At 46.7% G+C, this 24,710-nt stretch overlaps 2 protein-coding genes across 6 annotated transcripts in view; one reads left to right on the top strand and one right to left on the bottom strand.

The window, feature by feature from the left end:
• LOC119168738 (Kv channel-interacting protein 4) overlaps nt 1–24,710 on the top strand; it is an 850,622-nt gene that overhangs the window by 513,355 nt on the left and 312,557 nt on the right. For all 5 annotated transcript variants that reach the window (XM_075865793.1, XM_075865791.1, XM_075865792.1 and 2 more), the window contains one exon: nt 19,600–19,724. In XM_075865793.1, coding sequence (XP_075721908.1) covers nt 19,600–19,724 — 125 coding nt within the window. The remainder of the gene's footprint in view (nt 1–19,599; nt 19,725–24,710) is intronic.
• The window catches only part of LOC119167749 (uncharacterized), a 197,231-nt gene that overhangs the window by 30,401 nt on the left and 142,120 nt on the right, over nt 1–24,710 (bottom strand). The gene's annotated exons all lie outside the window — the stretch shown is intronic.

Genomic DNA, 24,710 nt, shown 5'->3' with positions numbered 1-24,710 from the left:
TTGTATAAATATGTCACGCTTTCCACTTTTTACTCTCTTTATTGTTGATGTTGTTTTGAAATGTGTATGACAACTGTATTATCTTGCCCCTTCTGCTTTGGCCTCTGGCCAGCAGTATTTGTAAAATAATAAAAAAAAATAATCGTCCGCTGTGCTACCACTGCGGAGAGGCCGACCACGTCTACCGCCGCTGCCCGTACAAGAGGCTGGGTTTGCGTGGGTTCTCCGTCGACGCACCCCACCCGCGAGCCGGCCAGTGCCCATTTGAGATCGAAGAATACCTGTCGAACACCAGCCGTGGACCATCCCGTTTCAACCGTTCGCCGTCGCCCTACCCGTACCAATCCCCCAACCGTCGCAGCAATGCTGACTTCGCCCGTGGTAGGTCCCCCAGCCCACGAGGGGGAAACTAAAAGCAGCAACTTCTGGAGGTGAACTTGCACAACGGCGAGAAAATGAAAACCCTCCAACGACGCAAGACCGTGATTCACGACATGCCCTCATCCCGACGACCCGACGACACCCTGACGAGACCCCCGAAAACGACGACAGCTACGCTACGCGACACGTACCCGGAATGACGAAGCCTGCCGCTGAGAAGACGACGATGACGACGCATAGTGCCCGACCATCAACACGCGCAAGCCACGATACGACGCTCCGACGCACCCGAAATTCGAGGAAAGCGGCATCCGACGTCCAGTTGTCCATGGACGGCCTTGACGTAGTCGCCCTCATCGACACGGGAGCCGACTACTCGGTCATGAGCGGGTCATTCGCATCCAAGCTAAAGAAAGTTACGACCAGATGGGACGGTCAGCACATACGCACAGAAGGAGGCCACCTCGTGACCCCAAGTGGAATGTGCACATCGCGCGTCACCATAGACGGCACTACGTACCCTTCGGAGTTCGTCATTTTGCCTAACTGCTCCTGCGACGTAATTATCGGAATGGACTTTTTGACGGACAATGGCGCAACAATTGATCTGCAGACCAGGTCGATAACGTTTTCTTCCGATCACTCCACAACGTCGCAGCCGAACCTCGGACACCGTGCTGCTGTAAGGATCGCCGACGATCACGTCACCCTGCCACCCCGCGCAAGCTTGATGATCGCCGTCTATTGTGAAGGTGCTGCTCCTGACGTCGACGCTATCGTGGAGACTGACCAAAGGTTGCTTCTAGACCGCGGTATGTCTGTCGCAAGAGGCATTGCGCGGTTTAAGCAACGCATATCCCACGTTTTGGTCACCAATTTCACCGAGGAGTACCAGCATCTAAACAAGGGCGCTGCGATTGCGTTCCTCAAAGAAACGCAAGAAGCGAGTCATGTGATCGCGGTCACCACCTTTGAACGCGCACGCTCAGATGCTTCCAGGCTGCCACTTCCTTTCGACGTGAACCCGGCGCTGTCGCGAGAAAATCGGGACAGATTACTGGAGTTGCTCCGTCGCTACAGCGAGTGTTTTTCCTCGAACTCGAAGTTGCGTCAGACACCTTTGGCGAAGCACCGGATAATAACCGAAGATGGAGCCCGACCAACCAGACAGTCACCGTACCGCGTTTCTTCACACGAGTGCAAAGCCATCCGGACTCAAGTAGATGACATGCTCAGCGACGACATAATACAGCCATCGAAAAGTCCGTGGGCTGCGCCGGTTGTACTCGTGAAGAAAAAAGATGGCACTTTAAGATTCTGCGTTGACTACCGGAGACTAAACAAAATCACCAAAAAGGACGTGTACCCCCTGCCAGGAATCGACGACGCCCTCGACCACCTCTGCCACGCCAAGTATCCATGGATCTGAAGACCGGCTACTGGCAAATTGAAGTGGACGAGAGAGACTGAGAGAAGACTGCATTTATAACCCCGAACGGTCTATACGAGTTCAAGGTGATGCCGTTTGGGCTGTGCACGGCGCCCGCAACGTTTCAGAGAGTCATGGACACTGTGCTAGCAGGCCTGAAGTGGCACACTTGCCTCGTATACCTCGACGACGTTGTCGTATTCACCCGGACTTTAGACGAACACCTCACAAGGTTGGAATCTGTACTCGAGGCCATTCGTACGTCGGGGTTAACGCTGAAGCCTGAGAAGTGCCGTTTCGCGTACGAGGAACTCAAGTTCTTGGGTCACGTCGTGAACGCCGCGGGAGTCCTACCTGACCCGGCAAAAACATCAGCCATTGCGAACTTCCCAAGGCCGAAAGATAAGAAGAGTGTGCGAAGGTCTCTCAGACTGTGCGCATACTACCGGCGCTTCGTCGCAAACTTCGCGCGCATTGCAGAGCCACTCACGCACCTGACGAAAGAAAGCACCCCTTTCAGCTGGGAAAACGACCAAGAAAAGGCATTCTGCGAGCTGCAACAACGCCTGCAAAACCCGCCCGTGCTCGCTCATTTCGACGAAAACGCCGAAACGCAAATGCACACGGACGCCAGTGATATCGGTTTGGGTGCCGTCCTCGTCCAAAAGCAAAGCGGTTACGAAAAGGTAATCGCCTACGCAAGCCGTGGTCTGTCGAAGGAGGAGAGAAACTACTCTGCCCCCGAGAAAGAGTGCCTGGCTATCATATAGGCCATTTCAAAATTTCGCCCATACGTCTATGGTAGACCGTTTAAGGTTGTGACAGACCATCATGCGCTGTGTTGGCTCGCCAATTTAAAGGACCCCTCTGGCCGTCTTGGGCGGTGGAGATTGCGCCTGCAAGAGTTCGACGTTACAATATTCTACAAATCCGGCAGGAAACACTCCGACGCCGACTGCCTATCCCACGCCCCCGTTGACCCACCACCACAGGACTCCGATGAAGACAGCACGTTCTTCGGAGTCGTGACAGAGAGCGACCTAGCCGCCCAGCAGCGTGCCGACCCTGACCTCCGCGCCATGATCGACTACCTCGAAGGACGCAACGTCGCCGTGCCTAGGGCGTTCAAGCGCAAATTACCAGCGTTCAGCCTCAAAAACTCCATCCTAGTGAAGAAGAATTTCAACCCCGGAACGAGAACGAATTATCTACTTGTCATCCCCACAGACCTTCGTGACGAAATTTTGGAAGCGTGCCACAACGACCCGTCTTCCGGACATCTCGGAACAGCTCGCACGATTACAAAAATCAAGGCGAAATACTTCTGGCCCCGCCCTACATTCGATGTCACCCACTACGTCCGGAGCTGCCGGGACTGCCAGCGACGAAAAACACCACCGACGAGACCCGCCGGACTTCTGCAGCCGATCGCCGTCCCAACGAGGCCCTTCCAACAGATCGGAATGGACCTTCTGGGCCCATTCCCTACATCCCGATCCACGAACAAATGAATTGTCGTAGCGACAGACTACATGACGCGCTACGCAGAGACCACCGCTCTTCCTAGGGGAACTGCACAAGAAGTTGCAAAGTTCTTTATTAACCAAATTGTGCTGTGACATGGAGCCCCTGAGGTCCTAATCACGGACCGCGGAACGACTTTCACTGCGGAGCTCATGCAAGGAATCTTACGCTACAGCAACACAGATCACCGAAGAACGACGGCGTACCACCCCCAAACGAACGGACTAACGGAACGGCTGAATAAAACAATCGCCGATATGCTGTCTATGTACGTCGACGTTGAACATAAGACGTGGGAAGAAGTCCTCCCGTACGTCACGTTTGCGTACAACACGGCTATCCAAGAAACCACGCAGATGACACCGTTCGAGCTCGTCTACGGAAGATGGCTGACTACGATGCTCGACGCCATGCTTCCGCACGTAGAAGACGACGACCTCACACCGACGTCCAAGGATAGCTCCAACGTGCGGAGGAGGCCCGCCAGCTCGCTCGAATTCGTATAACGGACCAGCAACTGGTGGATGCCGGACGCTACAATCTCCGACGCCGAGACGTTGAGTACCATCCTGGAGATCGTGTGTGGGTTTGGAGTCTCATTCGAGGACGTGGACTCAGTGAGAAACTTCTACGACGCTATTTCGAACCCTACCGGATTCTACGACGTGTTGGCGAACTAACGTACGAAGTGATCCCCGATGGTGACTCCCGTACTTCACGACGACGCACGCGGCCCGAAGTCGTCCATGTGGTTCGCTTAAAACCTTTCTACAGACGATGACGAACTTTCATTTTAATTTGTTTGGACTGTCCCTTATGTTAGCATCGGGTCGATGCACTCTTAGAGGGGGGGTAATGCCGCGAACCATGCATTGGGTTTGTTTATTTGTGTTTTGTTTTTTCGGCCTGGCTGCGCCGGCCTGTGCTATCACTGTTTTCACAGCGTTTCGAACAAACGCTATCACAGCGTTTCGAACAAACGCTTTCGAACAGCGCTTCGAGCGTTCCGAACAAACAGCGTTTCGAACAAACGCTATCACGGCGTTTTCGATACAATTCGACTATTCGAGAAACCCTCGCGCCCAGGGATATAAATTCCCGCACAGCCGATGCCGCAACATTCGATCGCCGACGCTCACTAGCGTGCCCGTCGTTTTTGCCGGCCGCTGCTTCGCCGCCTGTGTATTCTTTCAGTTGTTAGGGGAGCACAGGTTCGCTCCAATAAACTTGTTTTCCTTATAGACAACTGTGTCGTCCTTTGCTGCGTGACAATATCATACAAACAAGAGTGACAAGGCTTTTTCGAACCTATAAGTGGGATTGTAGGTGCCTTTGAACACCGTGTGGTACTTTCAAGTTGTCTTTATTAGGGGGTTTCGCACTCTGGTAATTTTTATACCTTATGAATTGGTGTCACACGAGCACTTTTGCCCGTGAGTAGGGCTGAGTTGGGTCTCATTTATTAATCGGGATGAACTATGGTAGTTGGCAAGCGGTGCGAAATAATCTGGATTAAGTTCGGCTTAGATCTGAGTCAAACTGCGATTTGGGAGCCAGATCGCGATAAAAATTGCCCGTGTGACACCGGAAGTGAAAGTGCCTTACGCCGCAGTTAGTGTGACGAAATATGTGATGGCAAAAAGTGCTACAAAAGAGAAGACAGCAAACGATCTCCGTGACAGACCCCGCTACTTACCCGATCATGCAGCGTGAGGAGTGGTCAGGTGAAAGCCGTGGTTACTGCATAACGCCTTGCTTAGTTGTGCACGGACAAGAGGGGGCGCCACAGAACACAGAGCCGATAAATGCAGCCCCGTAGACTATAGATAAACTCAAATTTCACATTGTTAACTACTGAGAAAAAGACCATGGTGGAACCCTTCATTATTTTGAGCGCGAAACGTTATTACGTGACTGAAACAGCCCAAGATGCAACCAGTGACCAGATGTTGATATTGTACAGCCTCCGAAACGAACAAAGCCAGTCCAATCTTAAAGACTATCGTTGTTTTATAACTAGGTAATTTTAGACAGGCTACTTACAAATTTATTATTACTTTTTAATAATGACCGCATTTTTGTTTCGGTCACATCTGATGAGCGCAACACAGAAACCATCGTGAAAACGCATCATGAGGGTGCAAAAAATGCAAGCGACGAGTTTGTAAGTGAAACCAACGTTTCTAGAACCACGTGATACTTCCATTGCGCTGTGCAATGCTGAATTCGAATTTCTTTCTGGTCTCGTTTACATTATTGTGGTTGTTGGGGTGATGCTCCTGCGCAGGGTGTTCATATAAAAAGATGTGGTTGTTCTTTGAAAAAAGCCAGCTAGTAGTTTGCGCCAGTCCCCATTTCTCTCTTCTTGTGTGTTTTGTGTAGGTGCACCATCACGATGGTTTTTATGTGAAAGCACCAACTCGCTCGGCAGCCAATTCTTTCGATGAGCACAAATTTAGCAGAAAGAAGTTCATTTTGGCACTGCAAACTCTGCTACATGTCCTGTGAATTATGGTCTGCTGTGGAATATTCACGCGTAGCCACAATGCGACCATTTGCTCTAAAACACAATTGTTTGCGGTGCGATTTCAAACAGGCTTTGTCGCTGCGAGCTTCCTTTTGTGCACTTTTCGGGATGTTCGGAAAGAGAGCCTTTCCGAAGCCAGCAGGTACAAATTTAGGAAATGAGTGAGATCAAGGAGGGACGTACACAGGTCGACGAACTCATTCGACAGCCGAAGAGACTCAGATCAAACCTTGACAGTGAGTCCGAGTGAATGGTACTTGCCAGCTTGAGTCCGAGTGAGTCGAGTTGAAGAAAGTTTTCGCGAGTGTGAGTTTTAGGTGCACAACATATTGTCGCGGGTTATAAATGACAGGGGGTTTATTTAAAAACACGGACAGTAGGACTTGTAGAGACGCTCTCAGAGAAGGCCGCTAAGATTATCGTCTTCTTCACTCTGCTGCGCTGCGCCTCTCGAGCAAATCCGCGTTCTTCGTTGTCGTCGCTAAATGCAGCTATGCACGCGGCATTACCCTCCCGCCAGAGTGAGCGTCGTCCCGACGCTCAACAGGTAGAGATGCGGCCATCGAGTGTTTACATCACTGAGAGTGATAAAGTTTCATGCGGACCACGTGCACTGTCTCAGGCAGATGCTGGCGACGTTTTGAACAAGAGGAGGCGTCGGGCACGACTTCGTACGTCACGTCGCTAAGACGACGCAGAACCTTGTAGGGTCCGAAGTATCGGCGTAGAAGTTTCTCTGAGAGGCCTCGTCGTCGTACAGGAAACCAAACCCAGACTCTATCTCCTAGTTGATAAATGACGAATCGATGGCGAAGGTTGTACCTTCAGGCGTCAAGTTGCTGCTGGTTCATTATTCTGACGCGGGCAAGCTGCCTTGATTCTTCGGCGCGCTCAGTGAAGTCTGCGGCGTCTGTCTCTGAATCATTGCAATCGTAAGGCAGCATGGCGTCAAGCATTGTCGTAACTTCTCTGCCATGAATTAGTGCGAACGGCGTCATTTTTGTTGTTTCCTGGCGCACCGTATTATACGCGAATGTGATGTACGGCAATATTCGGTCCCAATTCTTGTGTTCTACGTCGACGTACATGCAAAGCATGTCAGCGATTGTCTTGTTAAGTCTTTCTGTAAGCCCATTAGTTTGTGGGTGGTAAGCTGTCGTCTTCCTATGTGCTGTGCCACTGAGCGTAAGCACAGTGCGCAAAAGCTCGGCTGTAAACGCGGTACCTTTGTCTGTTATGACGACAGCTGGAGCACCATGTCTCAGAACAATGTTCTCAATGAAGAACTGAGCCGCTTCAGCTGCAGTGCCACTCGCGATTGCCTTGGTCTCCGCGTATCGGGTGAGGTAGTCCGTCGCCACTATAACCCATTTGTTGCCGCTGTCCGATGTTGGGAATGGGCCCAGCAGATCCATTTCGATTTGAGAAAATGGGGTTTCTGGCACGGGCACAGGATGTAATAGCCCAGCGGGTTTGACAGGTGGTACCTTGCGCCGCTGACAGTCAATGCATGTTCGGACGTAATGTTTAACCTCTGCTGCGATTCTTGGCCAGTAATATTTTTCTTTGATGCGTGTCAGTGTTCTTGTGAAACCGAGGTACCCCGCAGTGGCTTCGTCATGGCAGGCTTGTAAATTTCGCTGCGGAGAGCTCCAGGAACTACCAGCAGATAGCTTCTACCTGTTGATGAAAAGTTCTTTTTGTACAGAATTCCGTCCCGTAAACAGAATGACGATAAGTTCATCGAAAACACTCTTGGTGCATTGGCGGCTCGTCCGTTCAAGAATTCTATAAGCGAGTTGAGCTCCCGATCATCTTGTTGTTGCCGAGAAATGATAGCTGCATCAACAACCCCTAAAAGACCTGGGAAATCATCATCCTCTATAGCCGGTGATTCAATCGGTGACCTTGAGAAACAGTCGGCGTCTAAGTGTTGCCTTCCGGACTTGTAAACTACGGCCATGTCGTACTCTTGGAGCCGTAAGCTCTATCGTGCTAAACGTCCAGATGGGTCCTTCATGTTGGTCAACCAACAAAGAGAGTGATGGTCGCTTACGACTTGGAAAGCGCGGCCATATAAGTACGGGCGGAACTTCGCAACTGCCCAAACGACGGCCAGACAATTCTTCTCCGTTGTTGAGTAGTTGGACTCGGCGCGTGTCAACGTTCTGCTAGCGTAGACAACCACTCTCTCCCCACCATCTTGGCATTGGACAAGAACAGCACCTAGGCCCACATTGCTGGCGTCTGTATGGATGGCTGTTGGTGCATTCTCGTCGAAGTGAGCGAGGACAGGTGGAGTTTGTAGACGCTGTCTCAGCTCGTTGAATGAAGCTTCTTGCTCTTCACCCCATACAAATGCGATGTCTTCCCTTGTAAGGCGGGTGAGTGGAGAGGCGATGTGTGCGAAGCCTGCTATAAATCGCCAGTAGTTGGCGCAGAGACACAGAAAACGCCTGACCGCTTTCTTATCAACAGGCCTTGCGAACTTTGCGACGGCTGCTGTTTTATCTGGGTCAGGCTTCACACCTTCGCGACTGATCACGTGTCCCAGGAACTGGAGTTCTTCGAAGCCGAAGTGGCATTTTTCCGGTTTGAGTGTGAGTCCAGCGGACCGTATGGCTTGAAAGACTGACAGTAGCCGCTTTAGATGCTCTTCAAACGTCGCCGAAACAACGATCACGTCGTCGAGCTACACAAGGCATGTTTTCCATTTCAAGCCGGACAGAATGGTATCCATTAGTCTCTGAAACGTGGCTGGGGCTGAGCATAGACCGAAAGGGAGGACTTTGAATTCATAAAGCCCGTCTGGCGTCACGAAGGCGGTCTTTTCTCGGTCGCGCTCATCTACTTCGATTTGCCAGTATCTACTTTTAAGGTCCATTGACGAGAAGTAGCGTGCATCCCGTAGCCTGTCCAAAGAGTCATCGATCCGTGGTAATGGATAAACGACTTTTTTTGTAACATGGTTCAGCTTACGATAATCGATGCAGAAACGCAAGCTGCCGTCTTTGTTTTTCACGAGTACCACTGGCGATGCCCAAGGACTTTTTGATGGTTGGATAACGTCATCCTCTAGCATCTTCTTGACTTGCTGCTGGATTACCTCACGTTCTTTCTGAGCGACGCGATAAGGGTTCTGTCGGATCGGTCTTGCTGTGTCCTCCGTAATTATACGATGCTTAGTCAGAGGCGTTCGACCCACTCGTGATGTCGATGAGAAGCAGTCCTTGAACTGGTCGAGCAGCTCCATAAGACGGCATCTTTCAGCCGGTGTTAGACTCGGACCGATATCAACTAGTGGTCTATGTGGAGGTGATTGAGCTGTGGCTTCCCCTTGCATAAGAATGCAGTCGTGAGAGCAGTCCAGCTCTTCGAGGTACGCCACAGCCGTGTCTTTACCGATGTGCCGGCGCTCATTCGTGAAGTTGGTCAGAAGCACGTCTGCGCGCCCATCCACTAAGCTGACAATACCGCGAGCGATGGCGATGCCTTGGTGAAAAAGAAGGTCAGTGATGCGTTCGACTATGGCGTCTTCATTACAGTGCACGGCGCAACACACGGAAACAAGACTACATGACAGTGGTGGCACGCAGACGTCGTCGTCGACCACACGTAACACCCTGGGTTCTTGGTCTGGATCAGTGGTCACAGACTTGTCAGCGGCGAATGTGATCACACCGTCGCATATGTTGACCACAGCACCGTACTCTCTTAAGAAGTCCATTCCCAGAATCATAGGTTTGCAGCACTCCGGTAGGATCCGAAATGTGGCTACAAAAGCCACATTCTCAATAGTGAGTCTTGCTGTACATTTTCCCGTGGGAGTCATTATCTGGCCTCCAGCACTTCGGATAGAAGGGCCCGTCCATTCCATTCTGACTTTCTTGAGTTCGTCTGCCAATCGTTCACTCATTATGGAGAAGTCTGCACCCGTATCGACTAAGGCCGTCACTTCAACGCCGTCAATCGTCACAGCAAGGTCGGCAGTCACTGTTTTTTCGGCGAAGTCTTCATCGTCCATAGTGGGCAGCGCACAAAAGGAAACACACAAGAGAAGGAATCAGGACAATTGATTGTCCTGATTGTCCGCAATCCTGATTCCTTCTCTTGTGTGTTTCCTTTTGTGCGCTGCCCACTATGGATAAGTTCCAACTCGCCCGCCTTTGGGTCTTCATCGTCGTCTCTCACGTGCTTCGGCAGCAGTGGGGGTTTTTCGGCAATTCGACGGCTTGCAACCTTCCCCCCAGAGGTCGCTGCTTTCACTTTCCCCGCCGTGGGTGGGAGACCGACCTCTGACGGCGTCAGCAAAACTACGGCGGCTTGGTGAACCAAAGCGAGCCGGTGATGGTGACCGCGTCCGGAAGGTAGAAGAGCCTTCCCGCCTGCCAGCCTGGTCGTCGTCGATGGGGGCACGGCTTTCGTCGAACTGTCGGCGCGTAGCTGTAGGTGCACTACCGCGGTATTCAGCTCGGCGATGTGGGCAAAAACGGCAAATGTGCCCTGGCTCTCCACAGTTGTAGCAGAGTGGTCGACGATCCGCAGTGCGCCATATGTCGGTCTTCCGCATATAGGGTCGCCTGACAGAATCCTGCTGAGCCCAGTCTGCCACAGGATACGGTTCGAGGTACTGCGGCGCTGGCATGGGCATGGGTCGACGAATAGCGTCTGCATAGCTGTATCCGTTCGGCTGGTACGATACTTCTGGAGCCAATGGACGACGCACAGCATCTGCATAGGTATACGAGTTTGGACGGTGCGGTGGAGTGGAATATTGCTGAGGAGAGGCAAACGCTTGTCGAAGTTCATGGCGAACTATTTCAGCGACGGAGGCTACCGTGGACTCCTGCTGCGGGGGCGCCTGTGACTGCAATGTGTATTTTGCGTTCTCCTTCGCGATCTCCTCACGCACGATCTGTCTAATCAGGTGGCGTAGAGCAAACTCGTCGTTTTCGGTAAGTGCGGCGGCGCCTGCAGCTGCGCCGGGGGCCGGGCGATCAGACTGTCGGTACCGTTGCTGTAGCGCACGCTCTATTGCGGTAGCCTCCCTGGTGAACTCGTCCACTGTTGTCGGCGGATTGCGCACAAGACCAACAAATAGCTGCTCTTTGACGCCCCTCATGAGATGGGTTAGCTTTCGAGCCTCGGGCATGTTGGGGTCCGCGCGGTGGCACAGGCGCGCCATATGCTCAGCAAACATGGTGACGCTTTCATGCAGCTGCTGGGTGCGTCCTTCAAAAAAGCGTTGTGCGTTTTCGCGTCGGTCCGCGTTACCGAAGGTGTCAAGAAACCGACGACAATACTCCTCCCATGTCGTCAATGTTGCCTCCCGGTTTATAAACCATGTCTTCGCGCCGTCTTCAAGGGCGAAGTATACGTGGAAGAGCTTTCCATCGAGACTCCAGTAGTTTGATTTAGCTACCCGTTCGAACTGCTCAAGCTAGTCTTGTGCATCTTCGTTCGGCCGGCCATAAAATGGTTCAGGAATGCGCATATTCTGGACCGTCACCTGTACAGGACTCCTTGCCATTTCTTGAGTAGGGGTGGTTGTCGGAAGTGTTGCTCCCTTTAAAAGGCCAAATTCTGGTTCAAGACCTTGAAGGCGACGGCTTGAGCGGTGCACAGGCGTCTCCACGCGTGGCTGTCTCGTAGGGCTGGACTCGGGGCTTCTCACAGGGGTGCTGATCATGAGGTGGTAGTACCCAGCTCCTCCACCAGTGTCGCGGGTTATAAATGACAGGGGGTTTATTTAAAAACACGGACAGTAGGACTTGTAGAGACGCTCTCAGAGAAGGCCGCTAAGATTGTCGTCTTCTTCACTCTGCTGCGCTGCGCCTCTCGAGCAAATCCGCGTTCTTCGTTGTCGTCGCTAAATGCAGCTATGCACGCGGCAATATTTCTTGAGTGGTTCCATTGCTTATTTTTTACCCACCCCTATCTACTGACAATCAGTATTACTACCAGCCTTGCCTAGATTAACGCTTACACTCACCTTGACTCACGTCTACTAAACAGTCATCATCATCATTATCAGCTTGACTACGTCCACTGCAGGACAAAGGCCTCTACCATGTTCCGCCAGTTAACCCGGTCCTGTGCTTGCTGCTGCCAATTTATACCCACAAACTTCTTAATCTCATATGCCCACCTAACCTTCTGTCTACCCTTAACCCGCTTGCCTTTTTTGGGAATCCAGGTTGTTACTCTTAATGACCAGCGGTTATCCTGTCTACGCGCTACATGCCCGGCCCATGTCCATTTCCTCTTCTTGATTTAAACTATGATATCCTTAACCCCCGTTTGTTTTCTAATGAACTATGCTCTTTTCTTGTCTTTTAAGGTTACACCTACCATTTTTCTTTCCATTGCTCGCTGCGTCGTCCTCAATTCAAACTGAACCTTCTTTGTAAGTCTTGAGGTTTCTGCGCCGTAGCTAAGTACCGGCAAGATACATCTGTTATATACCTTCCTCTTGAGGGATAGTGGCAATCTACCTATCATAATTTGAGAGTGCTTGTCAAATGTGCTCCACCCTATTCTTATTATTCTAGTTACTTCAATCTCGTGGTTCAGCTCAGCGGTTATTTCCTGCCCTACGTAGACATAGTCTTTTGCCACTTGAAGTGCACTATCACCTATCTCGAAGCGCTGCTCTTTTCCGAGGTTGTTGTACACTACATTCGTTTTCTGCAGAATAATTTTAAAACCCACATTTCTGCTCTCCTTGCCTAACTCCGTAATTGTGAGTTGCAAATCGTCTCCTGAGTTACTCAGCAATGCAATGTCATCGGCGAAGCGTAGGTTACTAAGGTACTCTTCATTAACCCTTATCCCTAACTATTCCCATTCTAGGCTTACGAGTTTAGGTGAACAATACTAAACAGTATCGCTCACTTAAACTTGTAATCGATGGTACAGTATGAAAAGGCACCAAGATGAGCACCAATGACGTGAGATATTCGTTATAAAGAGCACCGACGTCTTAGTGGACTCATAAGTCGCGAGTCGAGTGAATCACTCAAATTCAGATCGAACCATGAGTGTGCGTCTGAATTAGTACGGGTGAGTAGTATTTTGGAAAGTTTGAGTATGAGTGAGTCCGGTTAAAGAAGTATTTTGTGAGCGTGAGCCCAGCTCAGGAAAATTTTGCTGAATCCGAATCCGAATGAGCGCTAAGCTCAAAGAGTGAGTGTGAGAGAGCTTGACAATTTTTGTGAACCTATGGTGAGGTAGATGACTTATCACAGAAGACGACGCAAACGGTGCGCAATCTGGCTGGAGTTCGATCAGCCGAGTTCATCACACTGCATTATACAGGCGTGCACAATCAACCACTTGCCTGCTTATGCTTAACAAGTCTCAATAGGTCATTGCGTTGTCCTGCGGATATTTTAGTGCGTACAGTAATTCGGTCCTTTTCAGGCAGCTTTTTTCTCACTTTTTTATGCTGCCTACCTGCCTTTTAACTGTTACAAAACCACCTTCAAAATGAAGTTGAAATTGAAACTGGTGCAATTTAGAATTCTACTCACTATTATAATTACCATTATTAATGTAACATAGTAGCATGGAGCATCTTATTTTTGTGTGTTTCCGCTCTGCATTCTCGGTCAAAGGCGTCAAGTTAGGGTGACCTAGTCAAGTGTGAGGAGTCGTTCAAGTGTGACCGATAATGATAACCGGTAGTGAAACAGCGGAGTACCTTTACGCAACAGCTAAGCATCATCTGTGAGCTCACCTAATGTGGATCTTCCTACAAGAAACAACGTCAACAGCAGAGACATCTGAGTGCTAAGTGCAAGGTCGGCGATTTGTGGGCGAACTGGATGCTGTTCAAACAGCGATTTCAGCTTTATTTCACCGTTGTAAGTAAAACAACTGTATGTATCGAACGAACTGTGATCCTCCGCGTTTCCGTAGGCAGCAGACCTGTTGCCCTTACCTAAACAGCTTCGATTTCGGTCCTCCAACCGAGGCGACTCCACAACCAGAAATGGATCATTCTATTGTGCAGAAAACACTTCATGCACACTCTACGCCGACACGCAACAAAGGCTCTACACACTACACTCTTGGCTTCTTAAAGCGGTAAGCTAAATAACGTCTCGACTCTTCCCCCCCTGCTTCAATCTTACAAGTGCGTGAATGTAACAATGAGCAGCAGCGCGACAAGATGATCAGACAACAGACCTCCCCAGGTATGAATCACCATTTGTGCGAACTAGCGACAATAGTTCACAAGTTTCATGTACAGAGCTCGCCAAGTTAACGAAGTAGTGGCAGCTCGCACAAGACTTCCAGCTGAAATCAGGCTCAGTCTAATTTTGAATAGTTGACATCGTGGTAATTGCAGCTAAGGATTCGTTCAAGGAAGCATTGGAAGCTGTGCATTAGCTGCACCTATGCATTTGATTGATTGATTGATATGTGGGGTTTAACGTCCCAAAACCACTATATGATTATGAGAGACGCCGTAGTGGAGGGCTCCGGAAATTTAGACCACCTGGGGTTCTTTAACGTGCACCCAAATCTGAGCACACGGGCCTACAACATTTCCGCCTCCATCGGAAATGCAGCCGCCGCCGCCGGGATTCGAACCCTGCACCTATGCATTTTGGACCACAGATGTACACAACGCTAGAACAGAAACAGAAGCTCGCCTAACTGCTTATAGGTTATCATAGTTTTTTTTTTGTCGACAACAAACATGCTGCTTAAAAAACCTATCCTTCACTAGCAGACTTTGTAGCAAACAATGGAATGAATATAGAACTACTACAGAAAGAAATCTTCGAAGCTGCGTTTACTGAAGAAATAAGACTTCGTTAAGACTCCAACCATTCAAGCTTCGAGTTCTTTAAAAAAAAAGGGGGGGGGGGGTTGTTCTGGGACCAGTAAAGGCCAGAACTTCCCGCACTGAAGTGCGTGGTAGGACGCTAAGGAGAAAGGAGCACATCTGTAACATGTGCCTCATCCGTTTGTATTGTGACCAACAGATGCAGTTGACCAAGTGTATCAGTCGTCCAGACAGCCGCATTAACGTGGTGCTACTTTTACATCTACTACATAGAAAGCTGCATGAAGTCATGTGAAGGAAGAATGGCATCTCATTAGCAGCTTTGCCTCAGTTGTGTGTCTTCTCGCTTGACCTACTCGAGCAAGGGAATCACAATCGGTAGGTACCCTTGTTCAAGCTGACATAAGCCTTACAGTGAAAGCGAAGCTGAAGCGAGGCCTTGGACAAATGACAAGAGGTCTGCAGTAGTCTGGTGTTATTAGTGTGCTGCATAGTGTGTTGCGCAGTCTTGGCATCTCCGTGTTGGCATCTCCCAGATTTTTTGCGAGGAATATTGCGTGCAGATTACTGCACCCTTTCACGTTACTGCAATTTATGGTTCAGGTTTTCTTACCAACAACACAGTTTGTTCAGCAGGCGTGCTTTCTCTAAGTTAATGTCTCCTGTGTGCGTTGTGAGTGATCGTCATTTTGTATTAGGGTGGCCTTTCATCGTGGTTCAATTGCAATTTTATATTTGCTTGCAGACAGTGTGTTCTGCAGGCCTGGTTTTTGCTGTGTGGGCCGTGAATGACAGCTTTGGCAGTAGCAGATTAACACACTTTTTTACAGTTGCCTAATTTTTGGCCGATGTTTACTTACACGCAGTTCATAAAAAGACACGAAATGCTCTCATGACGATGCGTGTCCCCAACAAAGCTGTAAGTGCAGAGCACACGAAACAGCTGCTCTATCTCATTTTCATCAGTCACAGACACTACCGTGTACTTGAGTACTGAAAACAGTTGTCAAGGCAGTTTCGACACAAAATGGGTACCCCTTTTTGTCCGAAAGCTCAGCATGTGTATACAATTACTGTAACTTCGACCGCCCTCCTAAAGTTTCTGCAATCAAGCCACCTCATTGAATTTTTGTGACATTCTAGCGTGTGTGTGTGTGTTTTCGCTTCCTCCCGCTCTCTTTTTCTCGCTCATTTCATTTTCTTAATTTTTCTATCTCCCTTCCCCAGTGTAGCGTAGCAAAGCAGATACTTGCTTTTTGATTAACTTCTCTGCCTTTCTTCATACCCTATATCTCCCTCTCGACCATAATTTAGTGTGTTACTATATCCAGTCACACATTTTCTGTTTGTATTTTTTGCTCAAATCATTGCATTGCACTTGTTGTTCCCAAAAAGTAAGGGCTCGGTGAAACTGCAGTTTTTTAGCTCCATTGTTCCTATTGGTTCCACTACCCTAGGTTTTACCAATCGTAGGGTTGGTCGTGGCTGTTGCCTTGCATAATGCAAGCATAGAGGTTCCGTTTTGGTAGATATGTTTCGTGTGTGTTTCAATGGAAACCACTCTTTAAATTTTGATTGTGGTGGTGCATCATAATTCAGGCACAGTTTGATTTCACAACTGGTTGCTCACTTCATAACTAATGGATCCCATGCTATTTTTACAACCACACAGTAATAACTAAAATAGACAGATAATTTCTTCTTCAAGTCTGCATGCATACGAGTCGAGATGAAGCCTGCCTACAGAAGGCTTTTTGTGCCCTGGAAATTTAGTGTCCTAAAAGGCTTGCTCTTGCACATCGCATTCTCACATATTAATTCACTGTTTTTAGTGTATCTAGCTACATACATAACAAGGCAACGCAACGTTCTCCACCACGTGATTGTGTTCTTGCGTTTTTTTTTTTGTTGTTGCCAGAGCAGTCACTTTGTGGGAAAAAGGTATGGCGCGAAGTTATACTGACCTGGTCAAGTGACTCATGATGTTGTTTTTCGTCTCCTACCCTACGGCAATCGTGTATTGTCATACAAATAATTAAATAAAAACACATTGTATAATGAAATCAGCTTCATAGAAGCAATAGTGTGCGAAGAACTGTTGGACTGTTGTTTGTATTGTTCATGCTTCTTCTATCGCTTACTCAACCATACTAACTAGACACCGTCAGCCAATATTCAAATGAGTACACGAAGTTGAAAAAGCTTCCATGTGTGTTGTTGGATGTTTCAGCAATTATGTTCTCCATGTTGTCTCTACGTTCGCTGTTAAACATGGGTTTGATGTCTATTTAAAGTGTTGATGCCATATGATTATTAGATTGTTGTTGCCACATTAACACCATCACGTTAGGGCAACGTAATAATTTGAATGTTGCTGCCTTAATAAAAACATCACGTGAGTATAACGTGATTTTTTGAATGTTGCTACAACTATAAGAACACTGTGTTATGGCAACGTAATACAATAAACGTCGATGTAATGCTATCTTTTACCGCCTAACGTTGTCTCACATTTGTTACATTCAAACCACGTTGACTCAACGTTCTACGTTACTTGGCTTGTGATCGTAGCTTGTATTATTATTTTACATAACGCGCATACCATCAAAATCAAGTTTGGGTGAATCTTTTATCTTCGTCATCCATTCACGTCACGTAGTACTAAATTTGGAATATCTGGAACTAGTGAAACGACCGCAAGTGCGCCATGAGCGTAGCATGTCGTCATGATTTACATGACACGCATATCACGATTATCAAGTTTGGACGCGTTCTTTACCTCCGTCATCAATTCAAGTCAGGCAATACTAAATTTGGGTTATATGGAACTAGCAAAATGGTCGTGAGCGCACCATGAACGTAGCATGTATTCATATTTTATAACACACGCATATCAATATCATCATATGTTCGGACGTATCATTTAGCTTCGTCGGCCATTCACGTCACGCAATACTAAATTTGGTATATATGAAACTGGCAAAACGCCCGCGAGCACGCTATGAGCGTAGATTGTAGTCATGTTTTGCATCACATGCATTTCATGATCATATTGTTTGGTCATGTCATTTACCATCATTGTTAATTCATGTCACGTAATACCAAACTTGGTATATGTGATCATCCACCGTCTTCCTCTCCCCTGCGCGTGCTCATCCAATACAGCTTCCTCTCGTTCACATCTTCCTTCGCTTCTTTCTCGCAGTCTTTCTCTTTTGGCCTTTCGCCCATTCGTTCTGGGGCCTCTCCCTTGTCTTGCCCTTTCTTCCACTTCACTTGTCATTCATGACAATCGTATTTGTATACTCGTGCATTCCAGTATGTAAAGTTTAATTTAACACTCACTGTGTTATAAATCACCCATGACGGCAAACACCTTGTATTATTCATGTGAGGGATATTGAGGTATATTGTAGCAAGTTAACGAAAGTGTCAAAAAAGAACCGAGGTCGCGTCTTCTGCAGCATAAGGTACATTTTATGGTGTTCATGATGCAGCTCGTCACTTTAAGTAGTTGTAGACTTATGCTGTGCAAGGTGTGTTGTAATTGTCAGGTAATTGTTATGGCCGCCACAGCCAAAATGCTCCAAGTTAGTACGCCTCCCTCCAAGTCTCAATCATGCTTTTAGGTGTCTAGATTGTCGTTTATTCACGTGCAGCAATCACCCTCACACTAAAGCGCTCAGTCCATGCCACAAGTCTACGAATTCTCGAAACCAGGGTAAAATGAACCACCAAGGTCTATAATAGGTATCAAGAAGTAGTTGCAATAGTTAACTTGAATTTCTTCAAAGACTTCAGGAACTTGCGGTAACTTATGCAAGAATGGGTGCCACCGGCTTACGCACGATTTCTCTCTCTATCCTTGCGCTTTTTCGGTGAGCACGATGTCTGATGCGGAAAACAGTCGGACAGAACTACAGGCGACGATGCGTATCTGAACTGTCATGACAAGCAGGCAGTCGATAGAGCGCATCAAAAGGGCAGGCACTTGTGACACACGAGTCCGCGGATATTCTTCAGAAGATTCCACTGGTGCCGAGGAAATCCTAAAGGTTGACCTAGAGCATCGCTTTCATTGTCGCTTTTGGTAACGTAGGAGTGGGAATTTTATGCACAGCGAAGTGCGAGTCCACCAAAGGTGGAGATGGGAGTGGTTGATGGGTCAACGTCCCCCCCAAATATTTTCAATCTTGCTTGTGTATGTTTATACGCACATATATATCACACGCAGAAGCATATAGAAAGCATTTTTGATCGCTCTCCCTACAAAAGAAAGTATTTGTACTACGCCCCTGCCATGTGTTGCCGTCAAGCGAATACATTCACCGATGGCCATCAGGCAATTGAGAGCAAATGCACACGCGACGCATTGCCATCGGAACGCTTACCAAGCCTAAAGGGCACAATGTTCTTCACGTTTCTAAATACTCGCTTGCAGTGTACGAGAAATGAGCTTAGTATTTGTATTTTTTCTTATGAATAAGATACAACGAAAATATATTTTGCTGCCAGACTCATAAATATTTGCTTCAATGTACTGCTCTCATTCCAGTGGTGTGATTGTCAATTATATTTGTTATTTTTACTTGCACGCTTTGGCTTTAATTTCTTTGGCAGGTCCTGTTGCTTTTTCAGTGCTGAAGTTTTACAAATAGCGCAATTTATTTCAAAGCTTATTGAAATACAATCAACTATCTAATTAATAGGATTTGCGCCATATAACACAAACGTATCTTTGTAGGGCTTACAATTTTCGTCACTGTCAGTTTAACCTTCGGCTTCCGACCATGGCTACTTCAGCAATAGCAAACAAGGTACTTGATTCAATCCGGGGAATAGGCACCTCAAATTATTGTATTATACTAACTCAAAGAAGATGAAAATAATTAAAAATATGTATGCTTATTTGATGTATCATTTCATTTTCCTGTTTTACAGAAAAGACCATCGATGACTTGGAGATGACCGTGGTCCGATGCAAGCCCGAGACCATCAGTGTCCTTTGCAAGTCCACGAAGTTTAGCAAAGAAGAAATAAAACGAATCTACCAAGGATTCAAACAGGTATTTCCGCTGTTTGCGAATCAGAAAAGCTGAAATACTTCTGGATTGAATTTCTTTTCTTGAGTTATGAAACTGATGGCGCACCAGAAACACTGATGCGGAAATATTTTCCAGGAGTCATTTGTATTCTTCTGTCGTCTAAGGAAATTGAGCTGCGCACTCAATTTTCTGAACCTGTGCATCGCCGGATTGGCCTATGCGTACTCTGAGTAATGGCTCTGAACAACGCAGAAAGAATCGCGTGATCTTCTGCAACTCTCGCAAGGGTATGGCTCAGAAGCATGAGGGTTTGGGTAGTTAGTACTCGCGCTTTAACAATAGGTATAGCTCAACCTCGAATTCAGCTGCCCGTTAACAGAACACAAGAGTATAGTAAGAAAAGAAGAAAAGAAACACGCCTTTTTATGTGCTTTACGCGGATGAGAGAGTAGCAAAAGTGAAGAAACTAGAGAGATTAGCCAGGGTAGATATCGAGTAGCGCATATCCTGTACATCTATCTATCTATCTATCTATCTATCTATCTATCTATCTATCTATCTATCTATCTATCTATCTATCTATCTATCTATCTATCTATCTGTCTGTCTGTCTGTCTGTCTGTCTGTCTGTCTTTACTTCTATCTATCTATCTATCTATCTATCTATCTATCTATCTATCTATCTATCTATTTATCTATCGAGCCGCCAGCGTGTTGGTGCTTTCGTGATCACCGCCTTAACTTGGCGTAAACCAAATTAGTATGGGCGGGTGATATGGTGCGATGGACACAGCCCGCTGGCCATGGCTCAAGTTATGTCACAATCTCGTCGCGTACGTCTCAAAGCACTTTCTGCCACACAGTGGCCGATACCCAAGGAGGAGAGAGAGAGAAACGAAAAAAAAAATGAAGGCAGGAAGGTAAACTACATACTTGTATCCTCTATGCTAGCCTACACTGAGGTTGGGAACTAGGGACTGAAAGAGTGAAAAAAAGGTGAAAAGTTGGCCCCGTATCTGCACGTTACTCTGCAAATGTCGTCGAAAGACGATAGTCTTGCGTCTGGAGAGAGTGAACAAAATGTTTATTTGATGTTTTGTTCAAGAAAATCGGTGAATGGTATTCTGGAAGCGATAGAGTGCCTCGAGCATGCAGTGGAGGCGAACGAGCGCATCGAGCCACGTTAGACATCAGCTTCATCTGGCAGTTATCTTCTAAAACGAAGACAGGCGTGCGCGCACGCGAAGAAAGATGCGTGCTGTTCTCAGAGGCAATAAGGTGTAGAACGCCAAGCGATGAACAGGTGCCACCACCGTGGCGTCTTAGCAAAGCGTTCGTAAGACTTGCCTTTTTGAGCATCACGTTGCATTGTCAGCGCAGCGTGATAAACGTTACGGTTGTTAGAATTACTTGTGGGTGCGTTACCTAGTATAAAGGCAAACATACAAAACATCAACGTGTTGTTATTTTACCTCAGATATGCGCAATATTTGCTTTTTCATTGACAATCGTACAAGTATGATCGCTGAGCCTTGAGCAATATTGGTGAGCGCTGCAGATGGGGTAGGCCGTTTAAACTATCGTTAAGGACGGGCAAAGAGGTAAATTTACAGACAGACAGACAGACAGACAGACAGACAGACAGACAGACAGACAGACAGACAGACAGACAGACAGACAGACAGACAGACAGACAGACAGACAGACAGACAGACAGACAGACAGACAGACAGACAGATAAAAATTTTTCTGTGGAAGGTCACCAAGAAAGACTATCGTCTTTAAAAATAAATGAAAAAAAAACGCGAGCACACCCGCACACACAAAATCAATCCACTCGGAGTTGTTCCGACAGGCCAGTAGTTCACAAGAAGCCCAGTAGCACTTGCACGGCCTTTTCTGATGATGTCATGACGATGGCACAGTATACTTTCTCCTAACAGCGGCTGGTCATCCAACTTAATGAGTGTATTAGAAAGGTATTGTCTTTTTACGTTATACTCCTGGAAGGCACACAGTGCCTGTCGAATTGTCTCTTCATGTCCGTAGTGTGCACAGGCGGTGGTGTCGGCCATTCTTATGCCGAATGCGTACGCACGGGTTAATGCGACACCAAAACATGGTTTGCACAGAACATTCGCGTCACCTCATCCAGGTTTTGTTGGATGCCGTAAGCTTAATGTAGGATTGAAGGATCTTGTACGCGTAAAAAGAGGCTCATTCTAAAGCGACATGGAGCATTGGCGAGCAAGCAAGGCGGAGCTTCCTAGCAGCGTGCGTCCTTGAGAGAGGTATCGACTGGTTGTTGTCTTCTGTATGGACTGAACGGGCAGCTTGATCAGCCCACTCATTACGAATACTTTCACAATGACTTGACGACCACTGGAATACAACGTGGTGCCCTGTCTCTGTTCTATGGTGTAGCATTTCTGTCGTCTCAAAAACCAAATGTTCGGGCAGACCGCCGCGTAGATTTGACAGAAGTTACTGCAGTGCCGCCTTGCACTCATGGAAGATCATCCACCGTTGTGCGCTTTGGTCGTTCATGAAACACAGCACAGCGAGTAGTGCTGCAAGCGCTGCAGCCATTAATGTGGTTGCATAAGCTGTCCTGAATCTGATGGTTGTTGCGTGTGTTGGAATAATGACTGCCGCTGTTGAGCTGTTCGGTACGGCGGAGGCGTCGGTGTAGATGTGGTTGCAGTCTCGGTACTTCTCGTACAGTATCAATCAATCAATCAATCAGTTTATTATCATGTCATAAAAGGATGTTACAGGGAGTAAAATATACAGACGAAGGTCCCAAAGTACAAGACTGTAACGGGACCCTCGGTGATGATTACAAATAATAAAAGCCCAAGCAGCTGTTAGAATCGAGGAAACAAAAATATTGTCACGTGATAACGTGACAATATATAAAGCAGAATAAAAACAAAAAGGCATGGAATAAAAAAAACGAATAATACAGCATAAAACAACACAAAGAAGATAGATCAACTATTTAACAGGTACTTTTTTAATGAGTTTTTAAATGAAAATAAAGAAAGTTTGCATTTTAGCGAAGTGGGCAAATTATTCCATATGGGGATGGTACAGAAGAGAGAAGATGATTTACCATAGTTAGTACGAACCTTTCGAAGTAAAAAGTTATTATTAGCCGCAAACCTGGTTGTGTTAGTAATAACTAACATCTTAGAATCAATGAAATTAGCAGAAAGTTGATTTCCTATTTGTTTATGCAGAAACATAATTAGATTAAACCTGAATAGATAGCTAACAGTTAAGATTTTATTGCATTCAAGAAGGGAAGCGGCGCTACTGTCTCGAGAACAGTTAAAAATAGCGCGAATAGCTCGATTTTGTAAATGTTGTACGGATCAAACATGACACTGGTAAGTATTCCCCCAAGATGCGATGCCATAAGTGATATGAGAATGAATGAATGTGAAGTAAAGTGAAAGGAGTGCTTTATGAGAACAATATGAGCGAGCTTTGAGTAATGCGCGAATGCCGAATGCTGCCGTTTTTCTAATGTGAGCAATATGGAGAGTGAAGTTAAGGTTAGCGTCGAGGTGAACGCCAAGAAAAGATACACTGGCGCTGATATTAATCACATGAGAGTCAACTGTGAGCTGTGGTGAGGAAGTTAACTTGCGTTGAGCTGATCTAAAAACCATAAACTTAGATTTATTTGGATTAATAATTAAGAAATTTTTCTGGCACCATTTTGACACGCTACAAAGTACAGCATTTAATTTATTAGTGACGTTGTCAATACATCTATCAGCAATGAAAATGGTAGTATCATCAGCATATAAAACGCAGTGAGTCATGTGTATAATGTCAGGAAGGTCATTAATGTAAAGTAAAAAAAGTAACGGACCCAGTAATGACCCTTGAGGAACCCCTTGATTTATTGTTTTTGTTGAAGAAAATGAGCCCGATATGTGAACAGTATGCTTTCTGTTAAGCAGGTAACTGTTTAAAAATTTGAGTGATGGACCTGTAATACCGTATGATTCGAGTTTCTTGGATGATATGACATGATTATTGGTATCGAATTCCTTTGTGAAGTCTAAGAAAACTGACCCTACTACAAATCCTGTGTCTATGGAGGGTTTGATGAAGTCTGATAGCGAAAGAATAGCAAGGTTAGTAGAACTTCTAGCGCGAAAGCCGAATTGACAGGGCTTCAGTACAATAAATTTATTAAGGTATTTGTTTAGCAAAGTTATTAACAGTTTTTCGATGACTTTACTCAGGGAAGAAAGAATACAGATGGGGCGATAGTTAGAAATAGATTGCTTGTCGCCCTTTCTAAGATCGGAAGGACATGGCTATTTTTAGAGAAGTAGGGAAACTGCCATGCTTGAACGTAAGGTTTATAATTATAGAAAGTGGTTCAGAAATAATGTCTACTGCAAGTTCTAAGTGTCGTGCTGAGATTTTATCTATACCAGGGCCGGTTTCTTTGAGACTTTTGATTGCTGTAGAAACATCATCAGGGCTCACGGGGAAAAGAAAAAAAGAATGATTAGAACGTTGTAGATTGCAACAAGAACTGCTATATTTTTCACTAAAAATTTCGAAAAAATATTTACCGAAAGCATCAGCAACACTTTCACGGTTAACATGTGTAACGCCTTTATATATGACTTTCTGCAAAGGTGAACTATGTATTGATCGATTTAGAAAATCGTTTAGGAGCTGCCATTGTCTTTTAGAGTTGTTTTCACTAGATATTTGGTCATCATAATATTTTTTCTTGGCATTTTTCAAGAGACACGAAAGAACATTCGAGTATCTTTTATAGCGTGAAGCTAAAGCAGTGTTAAATGGTTGTTTTTTTACTTTTCTGTACAGGTTATCTTTTTTACGCATACTTTTTAGCAGTCGCTAAGATAACCATGGGTTCTTAGGATATTTGTACTTGGGTTCTTAGGATATTTGTACTTCTTTCTGTAGGGTAGCCAACCGGATGTCTTTCTGGTTAACCTCCCTGCCTTC

This window comes from Rhipicephalus microplus, chromosome 6 (assembly GCF_043290135.1).
Source record: "Rhipicephalus microplus isolate Deutch F79 chromosome 6, USDA_Rmic, whole genome shotgun sequence".
Lineage (NCBI taxonomy): Eukaryota > Metazoa > Arthropoda > Arachnida > Ixodida > Ixodidae > Rhipicephalus > Rhipicephalus microplus.
The sequence above is the reverse complement of the archived record's forward strand: the minus strand, read 5'-3'. Positions and strand labels throughout refer to the sequence as shown.